General features: G+C 35.7%; 1 protein-coding gene and 1 long non-coding RNA gene across 2 annotated transcripts; one reads left to right on the top strand and one right to left on the bottom strand.

The window, feature by feature from the left end:
• Nucleotides 1–18,681: 18,681 nt before the first annotated feature.
• DUR3 (urea-proton symporter DEGRADATION OF UREA 3 (DUR3)) lies at nt 18,682–26,737 on the top strand. The gene is made up of 9 exons (XM_079050998.1): nt 18,682–18,995; nt 19,063–19,170; nt 19,912–20,007; nt 20,099–20,181; nt 22,366–22,586; nt 23,155–23,417; nt 24,031–24,269; nt 25,114–25,763; nt 26,334–26,737. Exons 1-9 carry the CDS (start codon nt 18,825–18,827, stop codon nt 26,609–26,611), a joined length of 2,109 nt encoding a protein of 702 aa, XP_078907124.1. The 5' UTR covers nt 18,682–18,824; the 3' UTR covers nt 26,612–26,737.
• LOC145114889 (uncharacterized) lies at nt 23,347–27,206 on the bottom strand. The gene is made up of 3 exons (XR_013711322.1): nt 27,097–27,206; nt 24,085–26,433; nt 23,347–23,972 (listed from the first exon to the last, which is right to left on the bottom strand). It is a non-coding gene; the product is annotated as an uncharacterized LOC145114889 (long non-coding RNA).
• Nucleotides 27,207–27,469: the final 263 nt, after the last annotated feature.

Genomic DNA, 27,469 nt, shown 5'->3' on the forward strand with positions numbered 1-27,469 from the left:
AGAGTAGAGTCATTTATTCGAAAGTCTATTCTATCTCAAATTATGTATAACTGATATGCACTACGTGATTATAGACGTAATTAATAAGGACCACCCCTATAAGTAATTATAGGATTAGGCGTCTATTAATTATCTCTTCTACCTCTATTCTCGCACGAGCAACATGATGTGTAAATTTTAACGCCCGTACAAAACCTACTTCTACCCACTACCATAACTCCGTCTCCAAGACGTTAACAGAAACACCAAGAATAGTTCACTAAAGTGCGAAATTATACATGTGTATATAAATGGTAAGGATATTTACTAAAAGGTTTATCAATGAAATAGGCATGTATTTTATTTCATTGAATCTCACTACTTGGTATTACAAACAATTTACAACTGGTAACTCTAAGATTCTTTAGGTGTACCTCGAAGTTATGTGTAATTAAGAAATGATTGACCTAGAAATGGTGAGTCCGCCTTAGGACCTGTTCCTTGTTTGGTTGTGGACTTAGGGTAGACTCATTAGGATCAACAGTCTAATAAAATTTTAATTACACATAACTGGGGGCATGTCAAGTGAATCTTAGAAGTGGATCAGACATGGAACAAATCACAAGATTATAATCAAGTTATTCCTACTAAATTCATAAGTCTATTTATATAGACCTCTGGTATAGAGTCGTCGGCGTAGTCGTGTCGGCAATCTAGAATATGGCTAAATACATAATACAAACTATAATACCCAAATTATACAAAATTTTCTGCATTAAAAATCAATAGACAAATACATAAAATGAAACTAAAAAGGGTATCAAACTATCAAGAGAAAAACACATACAATGTAGATTAACATCCACTAATTATAACAAAATGGCTAAGGATTGTTAAGTCCTCTCTTCTTATAAATAGCTTTGAAGCAAGCTTGCCTAAGCTTCTTTGTTCTTTCTGTCAATTCCATACCTGGCAATTTCTCCATCATCTTCTTGTGCCCTTCTAACGTCTCTATCTCCTCCTTTAATCCCAACTCCTAATTTTTTTTTAAAGGTAGATGCAATATATTTTTCATGTGAGTTCACAAAATTTACAATGAGTTAAGTTTATATAAATATAAATCAGGAGATCGTAGTAAATCAATTGATTTGATGTGGCATATGCCTAGGACCTATGTTTAGTTATAAAGAAACTAACAATTAAAATTTTAGAAAATACCAAAACTACTTTGGTTACCAAGTGCATGAGTAATGTATAGAAGGTTATTATCATAATTTACCTTGGCATTTTCAATGAGGGATTGAAGGCTCTTAAGTTTTCTATGAGGCCATCTGTTTATGTTTAGCTCTCTGCATCTTTTCTTCAACACTGTTAAACTTATCCCTAGTTCCTTTGCTGCCATGATTATCGGCATCTCAAAGTACTTCTCTATCTCTTCAAACTCCAATGGTCTCAATCTCTTTGCCACCTTCCGGCCACCGTGATCAGTGGTGGCAGCACTAGAACTACATGTAGCCTCACCACCGGATTTACAGTCTTCACTGAAACTAACAAATGGTAAATTACCATCCTCCCAACAATCCCATAAGCTTATATCTTCAAGGGGATCAAAATCGTGAAACTCATTTCTAGAAATGATGTTTTGATCTTTGTTAAGTACTGTGGAAACGTTCTGATCGAGCACTTCATGTAATTTTTCCGACAACTCGTAATCATGATGGTTGAGCATGTCACCACTGCAAAAATCCAAAAACTCAAGATAATCAAATCCAACACGATGAAAGACTCTTTTTGATCACTACAAATCCAAACCATGTTTTGATCAATGTCGACAAAATCACTTTTCTGTGCGTAAGATGGTGTAATGAGTGACGTTTATATATACCTGAAAAGATCTTGATGATCAAAGTACTGAAACCAATCGAGGTAATCTATGGGGTTTTGATGATCTGCAGGTGGATCCATTTGTGAGGGAGAAGTTAAAAGTCGCGGTAAGAATGTGATGATTTATATAAGTAAAGTGGGAGAAGTAATTAATAGCAAATTGTTGGGAATGCAACAAAACAAGTTAAGCACTTCTGAAAAATTGATAAATGATTTCGGTAACACTCGCGGAATATAAACTAGTGAAAATTACAAATGAAATTGAATATATATAGTCTATGATGTTATGGTTATTGTGTATCTAACAAATGAAGAGAAATGAATATATATATATATATTCTTTGAGCCGTAACCTTCTTCTTCAATTCACACACATATACGTATATGTTGCTGCAAATTATGACTTGTGTGCCTCATGCATTTAATGCATCACATGCCTACTGCATATTCTTGACTTTGAAACTACGTACCAGTTTCCAATTTCCCCAGTAGCACAGTTTTCATTAGAAAGTACTCCAAGTCTTCACACATGAACCAGTTAGAAAGTACTCCAAGTCTTCACACATGAACCAGTTAGAAAGTACTCCAAGTCTTCACACATGCAAATTATGACTTGTGTGTCGCTATAGGTATGTCGTTGGCTCTTGTTAAAAACCTATAGCGACAACAAGTCATCGTAATAGATTAAACCTGTGGTGACGACAAGTCGTCGCTATAGGTAACTAATAATACTTTATTTTTTTTAACCCCGAAAATATGATTGACAAAATCTATCCGACGAGACCCTCGTAATACCACTCGACGAAATCGAAGTTAACAAAAATCTGCACTTCGTGGAGGAACCAGTCAAAATCATGAATCGGGAAATCAAACGAACGAAACAAAGTCGTATTCCCATCGTGAAGGTCCGTTGGAACGCTAAACGAGGGCCTGAGTTCACCTGGGAACGCGAAGATCAAATGAAACAAAAATACCCACATCTTTTCCCAAACTCTTGATGTCCCAGTCAAATGCAAATTTCGGGACGAAATTCCTTCTAACGGGGGGATGATGTGACAACCGTCAAAATTGAGTCAAGTCAAAGTCAAACAAAGTCAACAAGTCAAAACCAATCGACTCAATTAACCCTTGTATATTAGGGTTTACACTATGTAATTACTGTACAATGCAATATCTTAATGAGAGAAACATCATTTGGAAAGTTCGTGTGTTGAATTTCCTAAGTAAACATTGAACCAAAACGATAAAACATTATTGCACACTCATCGGGAGTGTGTACGACACTAAAACACGGTTTAACGGGGTTTACGAACCTTGCGTTGTGAAGCCGGACACTCAAATTAATCACAAACGAAACCTCTCTAAATCGTTTTCACTCTATCTCTTTCTATTTGAAATCTCTCCCAAATCTCTCTCAAAAAGTTACTTTAACTTTTTGTAATCATTTGGGTCATATCGACCCTTAACCGGGTCAAAAATCGCTTGAAACGGGGTAAAAACGGGTAAAATAGCCTTAAGGACCTGGAACTGAAGCTTCAGGACCGAAGCCTCTCATCCGAGGCCTCGGATCCGAAGCCTCTCATCAGGACCGAAGCTGAAGCCTCTCAGGAGACCGAATCCGAAGCCATCAGACAGCAGCTTCGCATGCGAGGGTCCGAAGTCTCGGCCCCCATCCGAGAGGTCTCGCAGATGGCCCCTTTTTACCGATTTTTCGACTACGACTTCGTTTTAACTTTGTTTTTCATTATTTTAACGTGGGATTTTCACCCAAAACTTTATTTTATAAACTAAGGCCCCAAAATATATAAATCTCCAGGGTTTTTATAAAAATGTATTAAAAGAATTGGTGGTTGGACTAATTATTGAGGGAATATTTGCTTTTCCTTATTTTATGACAAAAGCAAGCCACCACCACCTCACTCTATGATCAGCCACTCTTTCCCACTACTCCTTGTCACCTTAGTGGACCTTTACACCCTATCTCCAGCTCTTCCCACGTTCTAAGAGCTAGAGGATTGGTCCTCTCTCCTCATTCTCCTTAAAAGCCCTTTCATTCTACACTTAGCAACCAAGAACACTCTCCAAAATTCTCTCATCTTTTCTCTCAACTTCAAGAACTTCAAGGCTTTCTCCAGGGATTTCTTTCTTCAATTAGTAAGTATCTTCATCATTCACATAATTATTAAACTCCATTCTACTCAAATCATTGATATCTTACACAAATTCCATCTTATTCGGTGTTAGATTCTCGAATCATCAAGACATCTTCTTAGTGTTCTTGGGTTGAACACTTCCTCTATCTCACTTTCATCTACTGAAATCACATAAGGTGAGTTCATACCCCTACATTTACATGTTTTTCTTAAGTTTTAAGGGGGGAATACAAGTAAAATCATCAAGAACACAATTAAACTTTTTCTATCAGATTACATCAGAAAAGATGAACTTCGATCACAGACTGTTTTGGTCAACGTAAATATTTTAGTTTTCAAAACTGTTCCAGGTGCAAGTAGTTCAAAATCTTAGCTTTAAAATGGCTACTTGCACATCTCCATATGATTTTTCTACAATTTATGGTGATTTTTACAAAACTGCCTATCATTTCAAAGGCAAACCCGGACCAGTCTGTGATTATGAACATTTTCACCTCTGTTAGAGATCACTAAAAATCATGATAAAATTTACGAACAAACTAGACTCATATTCCAAACTCTCAGGATTTGCGGATTTGGATTTAGAGCTTTGATGATTTTTCTATAAATTTTCTAAGAACAGTAACAGAAACTGTATACAACAAAAAGTTGCTGTCAATTTCATTTCACCTTGTAACATGTTGAGCAAGGTGTATATCTTTATGTGATTATATGTTATTGCAATATATGACATTTTATCTTAATATTTAGACACACATCAGTTTACAAATGGATTTGGACATATAAAATATAAAGAATAACAAGTGATTATAATCAAAGTACAACCGATACATTCAAACATTTAATAAACTATTTTGAATATAGTTTGCATACATTACTACGTACTACCCTTGGTTGATAAACTATAATAGGTATAGTTTATGAAACATTACATAACACATACATTTAAAAATGGTACATTTATACAAAGGATATTTTCATTAAGCAAGGTACGGCCATACGGTACCAAGTTTTCATAACACGTAATTCCGTTAATGACTTTATTGAAACATTACATAACACATACATTTAAAAAGGGTACATTTATACAAAGGATATTTTCATTAAGCAAGGTACGGCCATACGGTACCAAGTTTTCATTACACTATACGTAAATTCGTTAATGACTTCTGTGAGACATTCGATTCAATTTACAAATAAGTCTTGTATTATAACCAGAGTCTCCTCGAGGGAGAGCGTGATACTTGTGTATAGATCTATATTGGGTCTGACAAACCCACACCTAAACTGCATGCAACAGTTAGACCGATAGGTTTGGGGTGACAAATGTCATAACATTTCCGACGCCTGAAGAACGTCGTTTCAGGCCAACTAGGTCATAGCATGGTTATAATAACTCACATGTGGTATTAACAAACATAGAATTTATGGGGATTTCACTAAAATCAAACGAGTTTATGTCGATTTAAACTTGCATTGTTTTACTATAAGGAACGAACACTACTTGTACATTTCGGTCTTTGGGTTTTAAGACTACATTTACACATTAAGGAAAATATTGGATTTTCTGGAACGAACACTACTTTTACAAGAAAAGGCTTTAATAAACTCACATAAAGTATTAATGAATATTGGAATTTACGGGAACTTCATTAAAATTAAATGAGTTTATGTCGATTTAAACTTACATTATTTATTATAAGTAAGAAAAGTTACTTATACATTTCGGTCTTTGGATTTAAGACTACATATACATTTTAAGGAAAATATTGGATTTTTCTAAAACAAATACTACTTTTACAAACGAAAGGCTTTTAATAATACCAAACAAAAGCTTATGAACTCACCAACCTTTGTGTTGACACTTTTTCAAACAACTTGTATTCTCAGGAAATCATTAAACATGTAACCAAGTGCTTTTGAGGATGGGACGCTAAGGCGTCTACTATTTCATATTTTGTCAACATATTGTAATTGATTCGTAAACATGTAATTCATACAATGATGTAACTTTTTCAATTATATATATGTTGGTTGTGTTTGCTTGAATTACTATTACAATTGTTGTTATGATACTATACATGAAGTCCTCCACCCCCGGACATTTCCGCCATCCTTGATTTGGGGGTGTGACAGAAACACTTTGACCAAGTGTTGGAATCACATGTGATTCATCAAAGGGATGTGAAATGACATTAACATGAGTTTACTACCATGGGTTTATGGCCAAAGGGAGTTTACGGCCGTAAACTCATGGTCAATCATGCACAAGTGGTTGTTTCAAGGCTAGGGAGGCTTGAGGGACTTTTGCTCTATACTAGGATGAGAAAGACCCACTAAATGGAGGCTTTTGATGAGTTTACGGCCCAAAGGAGTTTATAGCTGTAAACTCATGCTCATTATGCAATTGTGAGTAGTTTAAGGTCTTATTCTCATCAATGAAGGGTTCTAGTTCACAAGCTTTGCATCTAGAAGGGTTTATGGCCAAAATGGCACCCTTAATGGGGTTTACGGCCATGGGAGATGGCTTGGCCGTAAACTCCTTTTGTTCTTGTGTTTTTTATGTTTTCAAGGCTCTAAGCATGAGTCCTAACTAGATATCAAGTGTAGGGAAGAGTACTTACGATATAGAGGCTTGAAATGGTTGATTTTGGCCAAGAACACTAGTGTGTGTTCTTGGTGTTCTTGGTGTTTCTTGAAGATCTAAGAAAACATGATTTCCATGGATGAATCATGAGGATGAAGCTAGTTAAGAAGGATTAACAACAAACTAGAGAAAGAACACTTACACTTTTGAAGATCTAAGATGAAAAGTTGGATGATACTTGAGAGGATTTGAAGAAAATCGGCCAAGGAAAGAAAGAATGAGAAAAATGGCCAAGTTTTATACATGTAGAGGTGAGTTTACGGCCCCCTTGAGTTTACGGCCGTAAACTCTTGGTAACATGGCCGTAAACTCCTCTTGATGGAGTTTAAGGCTTGCATGCTATGCTGTGGTTCTAGCAGGTACTTCCTAACCCTCATTCCTTAAGTATATTAGGCTTAAAACCCCTTAGAATGACCTTTAACCAGGCTAGAACTCATTACCAATGAGTCTGACACTCAGTTGAGTTGACTGACTGGGCTTTCAAAACAAAAAATTTTCGGGTTGTCACAATACTTCCAAGGTTTTATATAATTGGGATTTTATCGACTTAGAATTTGTGATCTATGCTTCACTACCTGTTCCTTGTTTGGTTGTGGTTTTGGAGTAGGATCACTTATTCGAAGATCTATTTAATCTTAAATTATATACAACTTGTATACATTGTGCAATTATAGGAGGACTTTGTAAGGATCACCCCATAATGTTTCACTTAATTCTCATAGATTCTTTAGACACTTCCATTCTCGCACAAAAAACCCAGATAGATGCAACCACTTCCTCATAGCAGTCAACAGAAGAGTCAAGGAGGAAAAAGAGTAGGTTCATGAGAAGTTTTCAAAGATGGATCAGCCGAAGTAACCAAAACGTCTTATGCGTCACACTAATAAATAATAATCTTGTTTAACTTAAGGAGTTAGTGGAGACACTGCTCACACTATGTGTTAGGATTATTTTCTTTTCGTGCAACTGGTAACAGTTATTCAAGTCACATATACTTATTCGAGGATAGCCATTTCTAATTCATAAAGTTTATTTGGTATAGACTCTTTTATGAATTGTTTCCAGAACCCTGTGAAAGTCAGGACCCGATACACTCAGAACTAGGATAACCTTGTCTTTCAACTTTTGGCTTATAAACCTCTGCTATAGACTTATTTCCATCTCGTCTTTGTATTCTTTTAGCAAAGATGCCTCCTCGTAGATTAAACAGACGCCCTACTCCGATAACTCCAACTCAAACTCCACAGTTCGATCCTGCTGCTCTCCAAGCAGCGATATCAGCCGCAATGGCAACTGCTCTATCTCACTTCAGCGAAAGTGGTACCTACGGAACTGGTAGCGGTACCCACTTAACCGACCCCGGAGTTACACACGGACACCTAAAGGAGTGTTCGTACAAGGACTTCATGAACTGCAAACCCAAATCCTTTAATGGACATGGAGGAGTCATTGCTTTGATGCGATGGTTCGAGAAAACAGATTCGGTCTTTGAAATCTGTTCGTGCCCAGAAGGGAGCAAAGTGAAGTTTGCTGCCTGCACCTTCTCCGACAGAGCCCTAACATGGTGGAATAGCCATTTTAAGTCACTGACTCTATCAGTGGCTAACTCCATAGGTTGGGAAAACCTAAAGGAATTGATGTTGGAAGAATACTGCCCTAGAGGCGAAGTTCAAAAGCTGGAACAAGAACTATGGGAGCATACCATGGTCGGTTCGGACATAGTGACCTACACTGACAGGTTTAGCGACCTGGCAGCACTGTGTCCCGAGATGGTTAACACGGAGAGTAAGAAGATAGAAAAGTACATCTGGGGTTTATCTACTCCGATTCAAGGAGATGTACTATCTTCTAACCCAACTACATTTGATAGTGCCAAACGCCTGACCCAGCGACTCATTGACCACGGAGTCCTTCATGGCGTGGTAGTACCCGTTCCCGAGCCATCGAAGGGAGGAGACCATAAACGAAAGTCGGGGAAAAAGAGGAAGGAGCGAACAACCCAGGAAACCCCGTAGGAGCAACAAAAGGGTTCTATATACGCCGCCACAACACCTGCTACTCCATCGCCTGCCAGTCGATATGATGGAACTCTTCCGAAGTGTGGAAAGTGCAACTATCACCACACCGGAGTATGTCGGGAAATACAATGCCTGAACTGCCACAGAAAGGGACACACTGCCCGATTCTACAGGGCACCGACTCAACCGATCTCCCAAGTCCCCGGAGTTGAAGAAAACCAAGCTTGCTATGGCTGTGGTGAGAATGGACACTATAGGAGGGACTGCCCGATAACAAAGAACTCAGGAGCGGATGGACGAATTCTAATGATCACCGCAGGAGAATCTACTCCGGAGTCGCCAACGAGCAGCGGTACGTCTTCGAAATAATAATTACTTTAAAAATTAATTTATATATAAGATTAAAACTTGGGGTAAAACATTTAAAAGTAATTGTAAATAATTCACTTTTCGGAACAATTCACAGTATTCAAGAGAACTAAAAGATCCGTTCAGAGAAGCTATGATGGCTTAGTATGTACATAAGGGTTGTGCATAGCTAAGATTTTGCAGACTTAGAGTGAGTGATTCCGCCTTAATTCTTGTTCCTTGTTTGGTTGTGGATTTGGGTAGAGTTACTCAGTCGACTGTCTTATTCATCTTAATTATTCATAACTTGTATATTCCAGGCGATCATAGTGGTACCGAGGAGGATCGTATTATAAAGTATCGACACTAATTATCAAAGCACTTGCATTGTATGTACTCGCACATCGCGGTACGATACGTAGGAGTGTTAACATCAGGGAGAAAACAGAAAGCACTAGAACGTTTACACAGAGTACATTGTCGAACACACTAGGGGTACATCATCGTCTAACAAACATTTCTTTCAAATCGGCCAAACTTTTGTTCAGTAAAGAGTCCGTTGCTATCATTCGTCATGAATTGGCGTGGTCCTCACCATACTAAGTTCATAATGTTTCCATCGCCTTGACCGTAAAATTCACGAAACCTTCGTCACTCGTAACGACAGTCCGACCCAGACTTCGGAATCGTCTACCTCGTATTCTAAACCCCGAAGTACTCATGCGAAGAGTACTTTGCCCTCCGAAGCCTTGCCGCCGTATGTTCCGCAGACCTTCCCGAAATACCACTCGTTCAACAGACCAAGTTCAAGCACAGAGGCTAAGGACAAATACAGCCCACCTATCACTAATAAGTGTATACGTGAGGGTGGTATATCATTATGATTACGCAGATTTAGTATGTGTGCTTCCACCCTATCTCCTGTTCTTTGTTTGGTTGTGGACCTGGGGCAGAGTCGCACATCCGACAGTCTTACTAATCTTAATTATATACTACTTGTATAAACGAAGTAATGATAAATGGACCAAGTATGAATCCTATCAGGGACATTAGGGCAAAGTTGCCCAGGTCTACGAGTGAGTGTTCTGCCAATCAGAAGAGCACAACCCCAGTAGTACTGCTAAGAAAGCTAATTTTGCGACGAAATTCCATCTAACGGGGGGATGATGTGACAACCCAAATTTTTTTTCCTTGTAAGTCTAGCCATTCAATTCAACCGAGAGCGAGACTCATTTCTGCTAGCTTTTAGCATTGTTTAGAGTCCGTTTAAGGGTTCAAAGCTCAGTACATTCAAACATTGGTTATAGGATCGAGTTGCTTAAGTTCATTGGTTTGTAATCGTGCCGGAAACTCCATCACAAGGAGTTTACGGCCGCAAACTAGGAGTTTACGGCCGTAAACTCTTGGCTGGCCGTAAACTCCTCCCAAATACATGATATTCCTTCATTTCTCACCACTTCTCACACTTCCAAGTCTAGAAAATCGATTCTCTCTCAACTATCATCGAGTTCTTCATCCTAGATTATCAAAAATGTAAGTGTTTCTTCCATCTTTGAGTTGTTATCCTTCTTAATCATGTATAACCCTTTGATTTCATCCATGGAAATCATGTTTTTGGGTAGATCTTCAAGATCTTCATCTTTCACCAAGAACACCAAGAACACACACTTGTTCTTGGTGGCCGAAAACACCTTTTAAAGCTTCTAAATCGTGTGTATTCCTTCCTTAAACTTGATACCTAGTAGAATCATTAGCCTAAATACCTGGAACAAACGATTTGAGAGTGATCTCCAGGAGTTTACGGCCGTAAACTCCCTTGGCCGTAAACGCCTTGGCCGTAAACACCCTAGACCGTAAACAACATGGCCATAAACTCTTGGTTATGGCCGTAAACCCTTGTTTTGGACATATCTTGAGCCTCAAACACTTATAGATGCTTGTTAGCCATTAGAACTCTTGAACCCTTGAATCCCTATGAAACAAAAACCAAAAATGCTTCCATTTTGGAGAGTTTACGGCCGTACACACTTGGTGTGGCCGTAAACTCAAGTGTGGTCGTGAACACACTTCCCTTGGCCGTACACTCCCCTTTGATCAATCACATGTGATTTCAACACTTCATTTCAAGTGTTTCCTAGTCCCAAAGGGTGTTTCCTTGCATGTTAGTTGCTTTAAACACTAAATTCATACCAATATATGCCATTATATGTCATTAGGACTCGTTTGTGTCTCGGGACTTCATTCGTGGAACTTCTCATCCTTACGTGCATATTCGATTGAATCACCCACATAAGGTGAGTTCATACCCCTATAATCAATCTTTTAACTGTTTTAAATGCTTTTAAGGGGGGGGGGGGAATACAAGTTGAACACAATGATAATTGTGTAAATGTTTTGCTATAAACATCATTTTAACAGATTGCTTATGTATTTATAAGTGATCAAAACATTTCAAAAACTCCTTTTAAGTTATGTTACTTTATTGTTTATAAAGCACCGTTTTTAAAGTACAATCATAACGTAGTAGATAAATGAGTCTTTTCTTCAAATCAATAACAGTTCAAAGTAAAGATACTAGTAAACTATAATAGGTATAGTTTAGGGGATTCAGTATATACTAGATACTAGAACATGCTATAAAGAGAAACAGGGAGGTAGATACAATACACGATAACATAGAGAACATGCTATAAAGAGAAACAGGGAGGAAGATAATATACACTATAACAGAGAGAACACTATACACTATAACAGAAAAACAAATCATGATTAACAAAATTATACCAATTATCACTAACTCATTGTTCTAAACAAAATGTGATAATAAATGTGGTATACAAGATAACTTTAATGTGAGACTACTTCACGGCTTAGCAATTTGTTTACTGAAGTCACGTTTCGTAACCAGAATCTCTTCCAGGGAGAGAGTATAGTATGGGTACAACACATCACATTATGACCTTAATAAAACAATCTGGTTTTTAAGGTAGTCAGTACTTCAGTAGTCACTTTAAAAGACTACTGCATACTTACATATTTCCCATTACTTTCATATTGTGACAGTTCCACTTGAAAGTTAATGCAAACTATTTTCGAGTTAAGATAGTTATAAACTAGGGAAATATTACATCTTTTCAAGCGATAAACAGAATAGTCGAGTCTAGTACATTCACTTAGAAAGGGGCCTATAATGCTAACTTTATGATTCCTTAGTGCATACATCAGGGATATATATTAATCGGTGTCCGACAGATAATGGGATGTGTGCCTTCCGCCTCATTTCTTGTTCCTTGTTTGGTTGTGGGCTTAGAGCAGATGCACCCAGTCTACTATCTATTCGATCTTAGCTATATATATATACATATATATATATATATATATATATATATATATATATATATATATATATATATTGTATACACCAAGTAATCATAAGGAGTACCAGGTATAGGTCAGGTCATAGTATACAAATTCAATACACCATTTTCTAGTACAAAACATACTTTTCGAATAGAACATTTGGTAGACAAAACTAGAAACTTACCAACAAAGGGTTTAATCTATTTTATTAAACCAGTATAACTTAAAGGACCTTAGGTGGTTAATTCTATAATACCTTCGTTTATACATCGGGGTTATATATAACTAATACCCGATAGGTAGTTGGATGTGTGCTTTCCACCTTACTTCCTGTTCCTTGTTTGGTTGTGAGCTTAGGGCAGATTCATACAACTAACTATCTATTCGATATTAGATTATATATAGTTAGTATAAACTAAGTGATTATAGAAGGAACCATTGTGGTTACCATTTTTACTAAAGAAAATAAGGGTTTTTCTTAAAGAATGTTTTCATCAAATATAAAGGAACTATTACAGTTAACTCCGTGAGTACCAAGTGAATACATCAGGGTTATATAAAACGAAGACCTAACAAACAATGGGATGTTTGCCTTCCGCCTCATTTCATGTTCCTTGTTTGGTTGTGGGCTTAGGGCAGATACACACAATCGATTGTTTGTTTACTCTGGGTTGTATATAACTTGTATCCATTTAGTACTCATAGAAAGGATTGTAGAGTCATTTTTACTTATCTTTCATCAAAGCAGGAAATATAGGATTTTCTGGAGGAACAGGCGAACTTTTATAAAAGAACTTACAACTTTCTTACAACTTCATACATCACTAAAATCTTATGAACTCTCCAGCTTAAATGCTGATCTACGCTTTCAAAATAACTTGTATTCTCAGGAGTCCAGTAGACAGGTACGCGCACTGGGATTCAGAAGATGGAGCATAGTAGCTTCATGTCTTGTTTTTGTTATTTACTTTGTAGTCTATGTTATGTGAACCACATACTTTGTAAACACTTTCTTTCTAATGAAATGGTTGCTTACTACTTTGATTACTATGATGCATGTCTTGTGATACTAAACATGACGTCCTCCGCCCCCGAACGTTTCCGCCGTACCGGTTTTGGGGTGTGACATAGACAGTGGATTTTACCTGAAGTAGAGTCAAAAGTTTTGACTTTACCATCCTTGCGATCTTTTAGGTAAATATGGCAGCTTCACAACCATTGCCCATTCTCTTGGCAATAGAAACATATTGACTCTTTGGGAATGGTACACGAGACTATCTCACCTTAGCCTTTCTCTTTACCATTTAGTCAATTAACTTGACCATGGCCAATCCCTTTCCATTGGGAAGAGAAAGCTTTTCTGGACTTCCAACGTTACCATTGTCAATGTCCATGGAAGTTTGGGGAGTAGATCTTCCAATCAAATTTGCTTTTCCAGTGCGCCAAATCATTGCTGATTCAGCAGCAACAAGCAAATAGACAAGATCAATAAGGGTCATGTTGTGATCTCCCATACAGTAGTCCTTAAAGAACCCGCTATATGACTTAGGAAGTGATTGAAGAACCCAGTCAACAACCAACTTCCTTGAGACTTCGACACCCAACTCTCCCAGCTTGTCAATATGTAACTTCATCTGCAAGACGTGAGCACATACAGACTTTCCTTCATGCCAATGGGGCTTTGAGTGACCTTGAACTTGTGGTTTAGGAAGAATAATTGGAGGAGGTGGAGGAAGTGAAGTTCCACTACATCATGAAGAAGGGATTAATCTTTCACCTTGATCGCCTTGCGGAAAATCATCTTTATAAAGAAAGTTTATTCAAAAGATTCGGCAAGACCATAGTTGTCTGAACTAGACATCTATAATGGGAGAAATTCAAGTTTAGTTGATTTTAGTCCTTAATATAACACCCAACATGAAATGTTAAGGCTAGGACCCAACACAATATTTTATAATTTGGAAGAGGGATGCCGTAATCGAAATTGCAAAATATTTGAAGGTAGGTAAATGACGATTTACCAATTTCCACCATGAAAAACGAAATTGATTATTAAGTTTTAAATGGATTGAAATTCCTAGATCCTTTGAGATTCATTAAACTATTCAATGGCATGTTTAAATCTCGATTGTGCCCTTCAAGTTTATGACTGGGATGCCGAGGATCACAAACAAGGTGTGAATAGCCATGCAATTTAGCTTGGTACACCCAATGTTACAACCACCTAATCAATGTGCCGGTTAACCACACACGCTCCATTGATCTATGATTAACATCAAGCTACCCTTTGCCACGCACTGTTAGTCCTAGATTAGTGTGTCGGTTAACCACACACGCTCCAATAACGACTTAACAAGGTGCAAAGTGCAATTTCATGGGTTAGCACCAAATTCACATTTTCCTAAGTAACTAAGATTGAGAATTTATAAGTGTTTAGTTACTTAGTATTTAATTATACTTTTAATGAGAATTTAAATGTCCTGTCAAACCCGTTCGGCTAACGACCCTCCACCAGTCAAGGAACAGGTGGGTGAGAGTGGACACCCATTAAACTGCCATTTTATAGGAAGTAACCTTATACCCCCCTTATAGATCGGCTTCGTGAATGAGGCCTACTAACGGTAAGACTGACTTATTCTTATACATATATATATATATATATATATATATATATATATATATAATTATAAACTTATAATAATATAATAGTATAAGGGTTGAATTTTAACTTTTAAAATTCTAGGGTTTAATTTGGAATTAAAGTATTCATAAGTGAAACTTTACAAATTTCAAAACTTGAGGGCAAGTATTGAAACTTGTCAAAACTTTTCAAATCCATAACTCATGAGTTTAATATAGGTTTTATGAAAAGACTCTTGAAATTCCATAACTTGAGGACAAGTTATGGAGTTCATAAAAACGTTTATGTAAAAGACTCTTCAAGTTCCATAACTTGAGGACAAGTTATGGAAGAATTAAAACCATTTTATGATGACATTTAAAAATGAGACTTTTCACTTTCCATAACTTGAGGACAAGTTATGGATTTCATCAAAAACATTTAGATCAAAAATTGTAACTAACAAAATCAAACAATTTGTCTATGATCTAATTAAACTCATAAATTAAGATAATTCATATCAAACAAATTTCAAATTAATTCTTGATCAATACTAATTAAATAATTCTTGATCAAACAAATTTCAAATTAATTCTTGATCAATACTAATTAAATAATTCTTGATCAATACTAATTAAACAAATTTCATAAGAATGAATGATTTATAAAATCAACCCCTTATATTTAACTAGTCTATTTTAATCACAAAATTAATTCCAAATTAATTATTGATCAATACTAATTAAATAATATGATTTCATATTAATATATTAGAACTTATAATATATTAATAAATCATGAATATCCTCTACTCAAAAGTCCATCCTTACAAATTGTTCCGGTGCCATGCAACCCAAATAGACCATGCTACTCTCGGGTCAAGTACATATCAATTATAGTTATGGGCTTAGACACCTAATCCAACATTTTTACCTTCAACAGAAGCTCTAGATGAAATAACACCAGATCCAATAGTCTCTTCTCGTTCCTTGCCTTGATCCTCCACTCTTCTATTCAAAAAGTGCACTAAAATGCCCAAAGATTAGCTCTCTTTCTCTTTTAGCTCAATATATGCGATTAGGGTCTCACACAGGGGAGTAAGGTGGCTAGTGAGGCGGAAATGAGGGCTTGAGGTCCTTTAAATAGGACCCAACCCCGAAGAATTAGGGTTTTCTTCTCACAGCGCCAACTCGCCGAGTTGGTCTCTCCGACTCGTCGAGTTGGTCATAAAAGCCACGTGGTCAATCCGCCTCTACTCGACGAGTTGGGGCATCCAACTCGTCGAATTGCTCAATCAACTCATACATAAATATAAAAAAATATTATACCTCGGAGTCGGGATGTTACACAGCCCGTACATTGGGCGCACGTGAGGTACGCGTAACGTACTTGTGAGATCCCGGATCGCAGAAGCCATGCCAGTACGTTGGGGGTACCTGTTGTACGTCGGGCGTACTAGCTCAGCCTCTAAACCGTAATTTTTAGGGTTTGCTCCCTATTTAATCCATCTTATGCCTCCCTTGGACATTTCTTATCAGCCACCCTTCCATCATAAACCCTAATCTCGAGTCTAAGCTTTATGTCTGAGAGTTTGGAGCTTATTAGTGATTTTGGTGCTTATTTGTTGAAGAAGAGGGCTAGTGAAGAAGGAGGTGTTGCTTGCAAACTTGTAGATCCAGAAACTACTTCACCCTGTGCATCTTCTGAAGTTATAAAGTTTATACCTTGATGTGTTTCCTTTTAGATCTCCATGGATGAGTTTTTATGGGCTTTTTTTCCCACAGTTTGGACCTTGGTGAGTATGGAACACTCCAGAGCATTGTAGCTGTCCTTTAATGTGTTCTAGGTCTTGTAGATTCATAAAAAGAGTTGCTAGATCATTTCCCTTGGCCCATGCATGAGTTAAGTGACTTAGAGTATGATGAAATTTATAGTTTTGTGTAATGGATCCTTTCTAGCGATTCAAAGGCTTAAATTCGGTGACTTTACAGGTTAAGACATGTTATGATGGTCAGATCTGAAGTTGGGATATGTGTCTTAACGGATTAAGACATAAAAGTTAATAAATGGGGATCAGGCAGAGTACGTCGGTCGTACTCCTGGCTACGCCCCGCGTAGCTAGGCCCGTTCTCGATTGGTCGCTGATTGAGTTGTATATCCCACGTAAGAAGGAGTACGCCCAGCGTATGCGCTGGACAGTTGACTTTAGCTGACTTTTGACTTTTGGTCAATATTTAGAGTTTTGGACCATGGAAGGGGCAAAATGGTATTTTTTTCCCTTAAGGGGCATAGTTTTGGGATTTGGACTTGTGAGTTGAGTTATGGACCTTAATTATTAATTAGGATTAATTACTGCGTTATTAGGCGGAGTCTAGTTCCGGCAGTTCGGATGTGGGATTTATTTGTCATCGGTATTATGTGAGTCTCCTCACTTATTCTTACCTGTGTGGTAGAATAGTTGTATTTGTGATGACCAGTTGGGTCTAACTGTTATTATTGTGTTATGTTGTTTATGTGTGACAGACACTACGAATAATCTCCAGGGTTGCTGATAACCCATAGGGCGCGTTGTTTACCCACTAGAACTGTTGATAGTCCCATGGTTGCTGATAACCCATACATATTGTTCCTTGAACGAATGATGATTATAAAAACCGAATCCGAGCCTACAAAATGGAAACCTTGTTTACCAATTTTGTGATTTTATGGTTTTTTGGCATGTGGGTAATGGTGATGTTACCCATGATGTTGATTTTGGCAAAACAACTCTCCAATCAAGATTTTGGCGAAAAAATCTATTGACATTTGACAGTGAAAGAGCTTAGGAACCATAAAGAGAAAGAAGATGAAAGAAAAGAACCTTTCTTGGCATTTGACGACGATGATGAAAATACACCGATAAGGCAGAAGAAGTTGTCGGAGTCGAATAACAAGCCGAAGGCGTACCTGACCTCTCTGGTAGCGGTAGGTCGATAAAGGCTTACCGAAGTGATATTTGCAGGCGAGAGAAAGTAATCAAAAGTAGAGCAAGACATTATGTGGAAGGGGGTGAGGCAAATGGTGGGTGGGTTGTATTTACTTCTTTTGTTTTGTTTTTTTTTTGAAATAGTTTTAATTAAAAATTATAAAAGAAATTAAAAGAATATAAACGACTATTTATATGTGCAAGGGACCAATTCACCATACTAAAAAAATTAAGTACTAAACCAAAAATATGAAAAACCATATTGATTTTATTTATGAACATTCATCTACTCTCATAAATAAATATCTTTTGTCACACTCTTTCATAAGTTTTGATACTTGTAATTTTATGATATTTTAAAAATTAACAATTATCACATGTTTGGTTTATTTTTAAAATTTAAATTTAAAACGCCATATAATAATTTTATTTATATATGTAATATATTAAATATAACGAATATAATTTTAATTGCAATAAATACTTTATTTCTTTTTATATTTAATATTTTTTTAAATCAACTGTTTAATAGACTTGTGACATTTAATTATTGAATAATAGTTTGATATTACTTACGAGTTCGTCTAGTACTCGCCCCAATCTCCTCTGTAAAGGGAATCATTGAACTTTATATTAAACAAATTAAATAATTGGTAAAACTAGGGCCCATTTTGGAATCCACCATGCCGCTAAACAGATTCCTATACTACCAATTAAAAGATACTCCTTCTTGATCCCCTCATCTAATTGTTTGACTTTGTATCATTCCTTCCGTCAACAATACCCAATATCACAACCTCATACGCTTCTCTCACTTCACTTCTGAATTCTCATTCATAAACACACAAAAATGTCAAGCTGCCCTCCCTTCGATTTCTCCGGCAAGTATTACCAAACTTCCGGCGACGCCTGTTTGCGGCAGAGCAATTTCTTTGGCGGGAAAGCTGTCCTTAATCAAGGTGTTGGGTACTCTGTTATTCTCGGATTTGGTGCCTTCTTTGCTTTCTTCACCTCATTCCTGGTAGGTACTACTCCATCTGCATCATGTACAACCATACTTGCACGTTTTTTACATTTTGTGGGCACAGGTTTGGGTGGAGAAACGTTACGTCGGAGCTCGCCACACGTCGGAGTGGTTCAACACCGCCGGAAGAAACGTCAAAACCGGACTCATAGCAAGTGTTATTGTATCTCAGGTAAGATTTTTGGAGGTTCTCGTGTGTTCAGTTTGATCGGAACTGTAGATTGACTGAACTCCGATCAGTTGACTCTTCCGAACCCAAAGGAAAAGTCAAACTTAACTAGTGGGCTTTATATTTGGTTTTATTGCAATTTGCAAGTAAAATTAAATTACTTTTAGTAAAAACAGACACGTGCACGATCGGGTTTTGGGAGAGTGGACAAAATTACCAAAAATATTTATAGATAATTATATTATAAATGCTTTAGTAGGATGTCTTTTTAAAAAAAAAAATGAAAATCAAATATTCTTTTGATGATTGATTAAAATAAAATATTAAATTTCACATGTTATTTGCTTTTATGAATAGAAAAATAAATAGAAACAAAAGATAAAAGAATATATATATATATATATATATATATATATATATATATATATATATATATATTAAAATCAACTGTAATTTATTTATTTGTTAATTTTCTTTTATTTTTTTTCTTATTAAGAAGTTATATAGTAAAAATCTGTAGAGTTACTATATAATACTTAATATTTAAAAGTTCTGTCCAATCATACCAATGTCAACTTGCTTGCATTTAGAAAATATTGTTAAAATTAGATATCTAGTCGAAAGAAAGACAAGCTTAAGATTTGGGATAAAAAAATAGATATAGATTCTACAAAGTGCAACTTTATATTTTAGCATTTAATCCTAATTTTTTATTTATGATCTAACACAAAAATGTATTGAAAGTGGACTTGGGCTGCTACGATATTACAAAGTTCAAATGTTGCTTGGGAGTACGGAGTCAGCGGTCCATTCTGGTACGCCAGTGGTGCCACCATCCAGGTTCTAGTCCCACCGCACATTTCTAATTACATCTTTCACGCTTTATATCTTGTACTTGATGCCTAAAAAGTTGTAATTTTACTTAAATCAGGTGCTTTTGTTTGGTGTCATGGCTATAGAGATCAAAAGAAAAGCTGCTCATGCTCATACAGTTTGTGAAATTGTCAAAGCTCGGTATGTTTATCCTTACATGACATCTTAAGTAGTGTTTAACATGACACTCTAAAAATGAGAGGATTGAAAGGATTCATTATGTTTGATATAAAAAAATGTTTGTTTTGCTAATAGAAACATGAGATATCTTTTATTTTTAATTCCATTATGAAGTTGAATGAAAAAGTGAAATATAACCAATTTTTATTTGGGTGAATTGCAAAAATAGCAATGTAGTTATCTTAATTTACGGATATAAGGAAATATACTTTATTTTTACCCATAATAGTAATACACAACATTTATTTACCCATAACAACGGTTTATGCAGAAAAATCCTATTATTTTTGGAAAATTTTTGATAAAGTCCTAAATGTTATTTTTAAAAGAAAAATCCCACTATTTTAGGAAAATCATATAATATATCATTTCCTGTTAAAATTAAAAAAAAAAGAAAAAAAAAAGACTTTTTCGTTAATTTGGGCAAAATGTTAAATAATCAGGACTTTTTTGTTCAAATAAAAAAAAGTTAAAACTTTATCAAAAGATTTCCCAAACTAATGAGACTTTTCTGCATAAAACCCATAACAACATACTTCAATTTATTTTACCAATAATAACAATATGGGGAAATCTGCAGAAAAGTCCTAAAATTTTAGGTCAATTTATGAAAAAGTCTCAAACTAAATTTTATTTATAGAAAAGCACAGAATACCGGTTAAAACTTTGAAAAAACCCTTTTCGGCCGGTTTCACAGATTTAGCCGGTATTCTATCCTTTTTCGTTAGTTTGCTCAAAATTTTGGGACTTTTCCAAAAATTACTTGATAACCAAAATATTGGGACTTTTTTTTAAAATTACCATGGAATTAATGGATATTATTATTAACAAATCATTTACAAACATAAAAAATATTTTTATTATAAAAAATGAAATACATTTGATGCTAATTTCTAGGAATAAATTGGTCATCTAAGTACTCATCTATTGCTTGCTGACCACTCAAACTCTCTACGTTCCTCCTATGCATTTTTGTGGATATGATGGTGAGATGTACTCAGTTACTGTTCCTTTAATGTTGGTGTTCATCTTATGTTGTTTAACTTAACTACCACTCAACATCCATACCTCACATGTTAACAACCATCAGCTAACACACATATATCAAATGTGAAAAGTGATCCATGAATGATAGTTTATATGGAAACAAGTGAAGGGTGATTATCTATTTAAATTGTCATTCAAAGTTTACTTTTCACTCTCGATAAATGTGTGTAATTTGATGGTTGTTACCGGGTAATGTATGGAGGTTAGGTGGTAATTAGGTTAAAGAACATAATAAAATATCCATATGTTCAAGAATCGTTGTGTAATGATATTTTCTAATAACATATGATCATATAGCGTCATGCCTAATAGCAAATAGACACTTATTGATTGTGTATTAATAAATATTATCAAATCTTGTATTAGCCACGCCTAACAAGTTACTTCTTACTCTGACACTCACAACGATACATAGGAGGAACATAAGGACGTTGAAGTGGTCAACAAACAATAGAGAAGTACATAGTCGACCATTCTATTCCTAGAAATCAGCTAAAAATGTATTTCCTTTGTTTATAATAAAAATATTTATATGTTTATAAATGATTTATTAATAATAATATCTATTAATTCCATAGTAATTTTCAGAAAAGTCCCAATATTTTGGTTATCTGGTAATTTTCAAAAAAATCCTAATATTTTGAGCAAACTAACGAAAAAGAATAGAATACCGGCTAAATCTTTGAAACCGGGCAAAAAGGGTTTTTTCGAAGTTTTAACCGGTATTCTGTGCTTTTCTGTAAACAAAATTAGTTTGAGACTTTTTCATAAATTAGACTAAAATTATAGGACTTCTCTGGAGATTTCCCTAACAATATGTAACACAAAATAGCAACCAACGTACATTTACTTTATACACATACCCGACAATTCTTTACTCATAAATCATAATAGTGACATACTTATGTTTTTTTACCATTAAATATAATTGCAATACATATCAAATAAATTACATTTCCCATATTGGTAGAAAAATGTAAGTATGTTGGTAGTAAGGAAAAAATAAAGTAGAAGATGATATAGTTTTATTATAATCTAATTTAGTTCTAATAGTTTTTTTTATCATGTTTAATTTGTTTGGATGTGTGTTTTTATTAGATGGGGAACGGCTGCACATGTCGTGTTTTTAGTTTTTTGTTTCATGACAAATATCATTGTAACTGCGATGCTGCTGCTTGGCGGCTCTGCGGTGGTCAATGCACTCACCGGAGTCAACATTTATGCCGCCAGTTTTCTAATACCTCTTGGTGTAATCGTATATACACTGGCCGGAGGATTGAAGGCCACTTTCTTGGCTAGCTATATACATTCTGTGATAGGTAATCTTACACGCTTCTCTATTGGTTTGACTTTTTCATGTCAAACTTGTCATGTTTTTTTTCAAAATCAATAATTCTCAAAATTTGCAATAGCAAAAATTTTCCGTTTGTTTTATGTTATTTTGTTAGTAAAAAGTTCTTGAAAGTAATTTTAAAAAATGAAGCGCAGTCATATTGACCTTTAACAGTCAAACTAGAGATTTATATTTAGGTAAAGCACTAAATGCATGAAATAATAGTGTACTTTCATTTTATTGCTTATTATAGCACCTTTAACTTTTAGAGCATTGCACTTTAAATGTTTTTCCGATTAAGATATTATACTTTGGAAAAACTACCCAATTATAGCAACAAAAAAATAATTTGTTTCGAATGACTGTTATAAATGGATAGATTTTTCGAACTACAATTTTGTAATAGGACGCGAGGTACTCTAATAAACCTATATATGAAAGTACGTTGCTATATCTTGCATTTAACACTTTAGGTAGAAAGATTTGTATTGACTTAATGATTAGTTTTTGACATACGACTTAACTTTTGTGTATTGCTTTGCTTTTGTTAACAGTCCATGTGGTGTTAGTCATTTTTGTATTCTTGGTCTACACGGCAAGCAGTGAGCTAGGTAGCCCAAGCGTTGTCTATCAACGTCTAATGGAGGTCTCGAGCCGATCTAGAACATGTCAAGAACCTCTCTCCCACAATGGGCAAGCTTGTGGCCCTGTCTCCGGGAACTACAACGGATCTTACTTAACTATGTTGAGCTCCGGTGGGTTTGTTTTTGGTATAATCAACATTGTTGGTAATTTCGGCACAGTTTTTGTTGACAATGTAAGTTCTAATTATCAAATCAAAGCCATAAGATCCTCTTTGTTAAACGCATGACATGACATGACACGTGAACGAGACAAAAATTACAATATTCTGTCACACACAAAAACGTGGAAGAAGGTTGGACAGAGACTCTGTCGGTTATGTGCAAAAGGCATAAATGCCCTTCTCATATTTATCATAGAAAAAAGCACTAGAAAGGTTTTCTAATCTTGTACAGTCCACTCTAATCCAGTCCCATCTCGTGTGACCCTGTCCCGTGTAAAAATCCTGATTGTTACATGGTTGTTACACGGGACAAGAGATGATATGAAAGTACTAGACTTGACTAGACGAGACTCAAAAAAGTTTCTACGGCTATTTACAATGATAAGAATAAGAAGGGCATTTACTTCTTTCTTATAGAGGAGAGATCGTGAACGAGTCCACATCGCAACCTTGTTCCATCTTTTTGCATGCGACAAAAAATTATAATTTTTTGTGCCATTAATTTTAATCTCGATCGCACAGTCCAATGCACATCAAACACATTCCAGCGTGCGTGTGTAACAAAACCTAACAAAACAGGTTTTGATTATAAAATGTTTTTATTTTTTTTAATTTTTATGTTTAGGGATATTGGGTGAGTGCAATTGCAGCTAGACCACAATCGACTCACAAAGGCTACCTGTTAGGTGGGCTTGTATGGTTCGCTGTGCCGTTTTCTTTAGCAACAGCACTTGGTTTAGGAGCTCTAGCCCTTGACCTTCCGTTGACCGCTAGTGAAGCGAGCCGAGGGCTTGTGCCTCCTGCTACAGCTATTGCATTGATGGGAAAAGGAGGATCTGTTCTCCTTCTCACCATGCTTTTCATGTAAGTCAAAAACTTCAGCCAACTTTTTTTTTTTATTTATTTTTATTTTTTTATTTTTAAGAAAATGAAGGAATAGTTGAGGAAGTGGAAAGAAAAAATAAACGAGGAAAATAATCTTTCTGTTCTTTTTGCATTTGGTCAAAAGGAAACATCAAATATTAGTCATGTTAAAAAACTGATTTATTTAGGTTTGTCAAAATTTTCTTTGATATTTGCTATTTTCAATTTCACTTCTGTCCTCAAATAAACAATCATTTTTTATTCGACATCTATTTTACACCAAAGGGTAAAGTGGTCAATGTACACTCATTTAGACAACAGACAGTTGATGCTTTTATTTATACAACACTTACTCCATATAAACATCATTTTATCAGTTTAGCACTAATCCATAGAACAATTAATCAGAAACACATAACACACACTCAAAGAGCCTATTTTTCCCCCCTTGTACCGATAAATGATGTTTGTGAGGATAAATTATTGTATGGACCATGAACAAATACCGTTTTGATGTTTCACCGAAATTACAATTCTACCCTTTGTCTCGAATTAACGATAAATTATTGTATGGACTACAGATAAATACTGTTTTGATGTTTCACCGAAATTACAATTCTACCCTTTGTCTTGAATTAACGATGAATTATTGTATGGACTATGGACAAATACCGTTTTGATGTTTCACCGAAATTACAATTATACCCTTTGTCTCGAATTAACGATAAACTATTGTATGGATTATGGACAAATACCGTTTTGATGTTTCACCGAAATTACTATTTCTACCCTTTGTCCCGAATTAACGTTAAAAACTTACATTCTTCATCAAACTACTCCGTAGGGCCGTAACCTCTGCGGGTTCTTCCGAATTAATCGCGGTTTCATCCCTTTGCACCTACGACATCTACCGTACATACATCAACCCCGATGCAACCGGGAAACAAATCCTAAAAGTTTCACGCGCAGTCGTCTTCTCATTCGGATGTTTCATGGGAATTTTAGCAGTCATACTTAACAAAGTCGGTGTGTCCCTCGGTTGGATGTACCTAGCCATGGGTGTGTTCATCGGGTCCGCAGTTATGCCCTTAGCCTTCATGCTCCTATGGCGAAAAGCCAATGCATTTGGTGCCATTTTAGGGACCATTTCCGGGTGCCTTTTAGGTATCATTACTTGGTTAGTGGTTGCTAGGGTTGAATACGGGCGGGTCAATCTTGATACAACCGGAAGAAACGCACCGATGCTTGTGGGAAATTTAGTCTCGATTCTTACGGGTGGGGCCGTTCATGCGGTTTGTAGTTTCTTGAAGCCACAAGATTATGATTGGGAGAGCACGAGGCAGATAACGGTTGTTGAGAAGGAAAGGAGTGAGATTGCAGTTGATGAGTATAAGGAGGAGAAGTTGATTGCTGCGAAGAGATGGATTATAAAATGGGGTGTCGGGTTTACGTTCGTGATTGTCATATTATGGCCCGTTTTGTCCCTTCCCGCAAGTAAGTTTACTTTTTTAACTCTCAATTTAATAAGTTTTTAAGATTTATTTTGTTCTTGATTGACAGCAGTAAGAATGTGAGAATCCAGAAGTGAGGTATCAGTTTCAAGTGGAATAATAATAATAGTAATAATAATTATTATTATCATTAAAATTAGGGCTAAATGCAAGAAATAATAATGTACATACATATATTTGTTTATTATGAGTCTTTCATTTCATTTCATTCTACTGCAACATTGTATTTCTATTTTTTTTCCTTATTAAACGATTACACGTTAAAATATCTACCCAATTAAGGCTATAATTGGGTGTATTTTTGAAATACAATGTTGTGGTAGAAATATATGAAAGTAGATTCTACAATAAACAAATAAATGAAACAAATAAATGAAAGTGTATTGATATTTCTTGCATTTAACCCTTATTACTATCACACCTTCCTTGTTGTAATACCCTTTTTTTCAAGTTGAACATGAGCATCACTTTCTTTGCTTTGGATTCCCATGTTGTGTAATACCCTTTTTTCATTTGAAGCTCTTTTTTGACTTATATTTGTTACTTTTTGTAGAGGACTTCAGCAAAGGATACTTTACTTTCTGGGCAATTGTGGCGATAGCATGGGGTACAATTGGGTCAGCTGTGATCATAGTTCTACCACTGGCGGAAAGCTGGAGAACAATTCAAAATGTAATGATTGGAATGTTTACAAATGATAGACTTGTAGAGAAGATTGAAGAACTAAATCTAAAGCTAGAAACCATCATTAAAGCTGTACCTGATGCTGAGAGAATTTACCAACTCGAAAAGGGAAAGATTAAGAAGAATGAAACATCACAGTTAGTGTAAAAACAGCCAATTGGCTAAAGTTCTTTATCTGATTCCGATTAGTAGATGGAATCGACAATCAATGGCTATTTTTCTGCTTCAACATGAACACAAATGGTAACAAGAGCAAAAATGGCTCTTTTGTTTTACTTCAGATCAAGTAAATAAGAACATTAAAGAGAAGTGAAACGTAATCAAACAAAGAAATGGATTCTTGTATATTTGTTTTCTTTTTTTTTTGGATGGAAAAAGCGTACAAAATTGTCCAATTGATCAACCATCGACTAGTTTGTTTAATGTGCTTACAACCACGCAACAATGTAGGAACAGATGTGACACGATAAATTTTCAAATTCTGATGGTTATGATTCGAAATTGTAGAGTGCAGAATTAACCTAATGAGAAACATGTTAATTGGAATTTCTAGAATTGAGAGGGAACAAGTAATAAACTATGCGAAAAGATGTAGAAAATCTAGGTTTTTGTAGGTGGAGATCGAATTTTACCTGTTGACGAAAAGACAGCCGGCAAGTTTCTGTCAACGGAGTAGAGAGAAGCAACGCCGGCGAAGAGAGGACTGCTGGCGGAGAAGCGGATTGATGAGCGGTTGCTTGTATCGTTTTTTTTTTTAAGAGTAAATTACATTTTTAGCCCCTGAGTTTAGCTAATATTTTTAATTTTGGTTGCTAAAACAAGCCTTTCGCAATTGTTGTCCTTATTTTTGTTTTTTTCTAATATTTTTAGTCCTCGAGTGAAGTAAAGTGACTAAATTTCTTGGTGGCTTACCGGATATTGGCACTGACCTCTCCATACGGGAGGTTTAGTGGTTTCAATTAGGAGTGGGTCATGAGAGGGTATGTGACATACTTTAGTGTCTTA

This window comes from Lactuca virosa, chromosome 5 (genome assembly GCF_052849685.1).
Source record: "Lactuca virosa cultivar CGN04683 chromosome 5, Lactuca_virosa_CGN04683_v6, whole genome shotgun sequence".
Taxonomy (NCBI): Eukaryota; Viridiplantae; Streptophyta; class Magnoliopsida; order Asterales; family Asteraceae; genus Lactuca; species Lactuca virosa.

Bases quoted from the DNA above. Each gene is read 5' to 3' on its own strand.
- DUR3 (XM_079050998.1), top strand. From the start codon at position 18,825: ATGTCAAGCTGCCCTCCCTTCGATTTCTCCGGCAAGTATTACCAAACT. The intron at 20,182-22,365 runs GTATGTTTATCC...TGTTTTTATTAG, and splicing joins TGTGAAATTGTCAAAGCTCG to ATGGGGAACGGCTGCACATG. The intron at 22,587-23,154 runs GTAATCTTACAC...TTTTGTTAACAG, and splicing joins CTATATACATTCTGTGATAG to TCCATGTGGTGTTAGTCATT.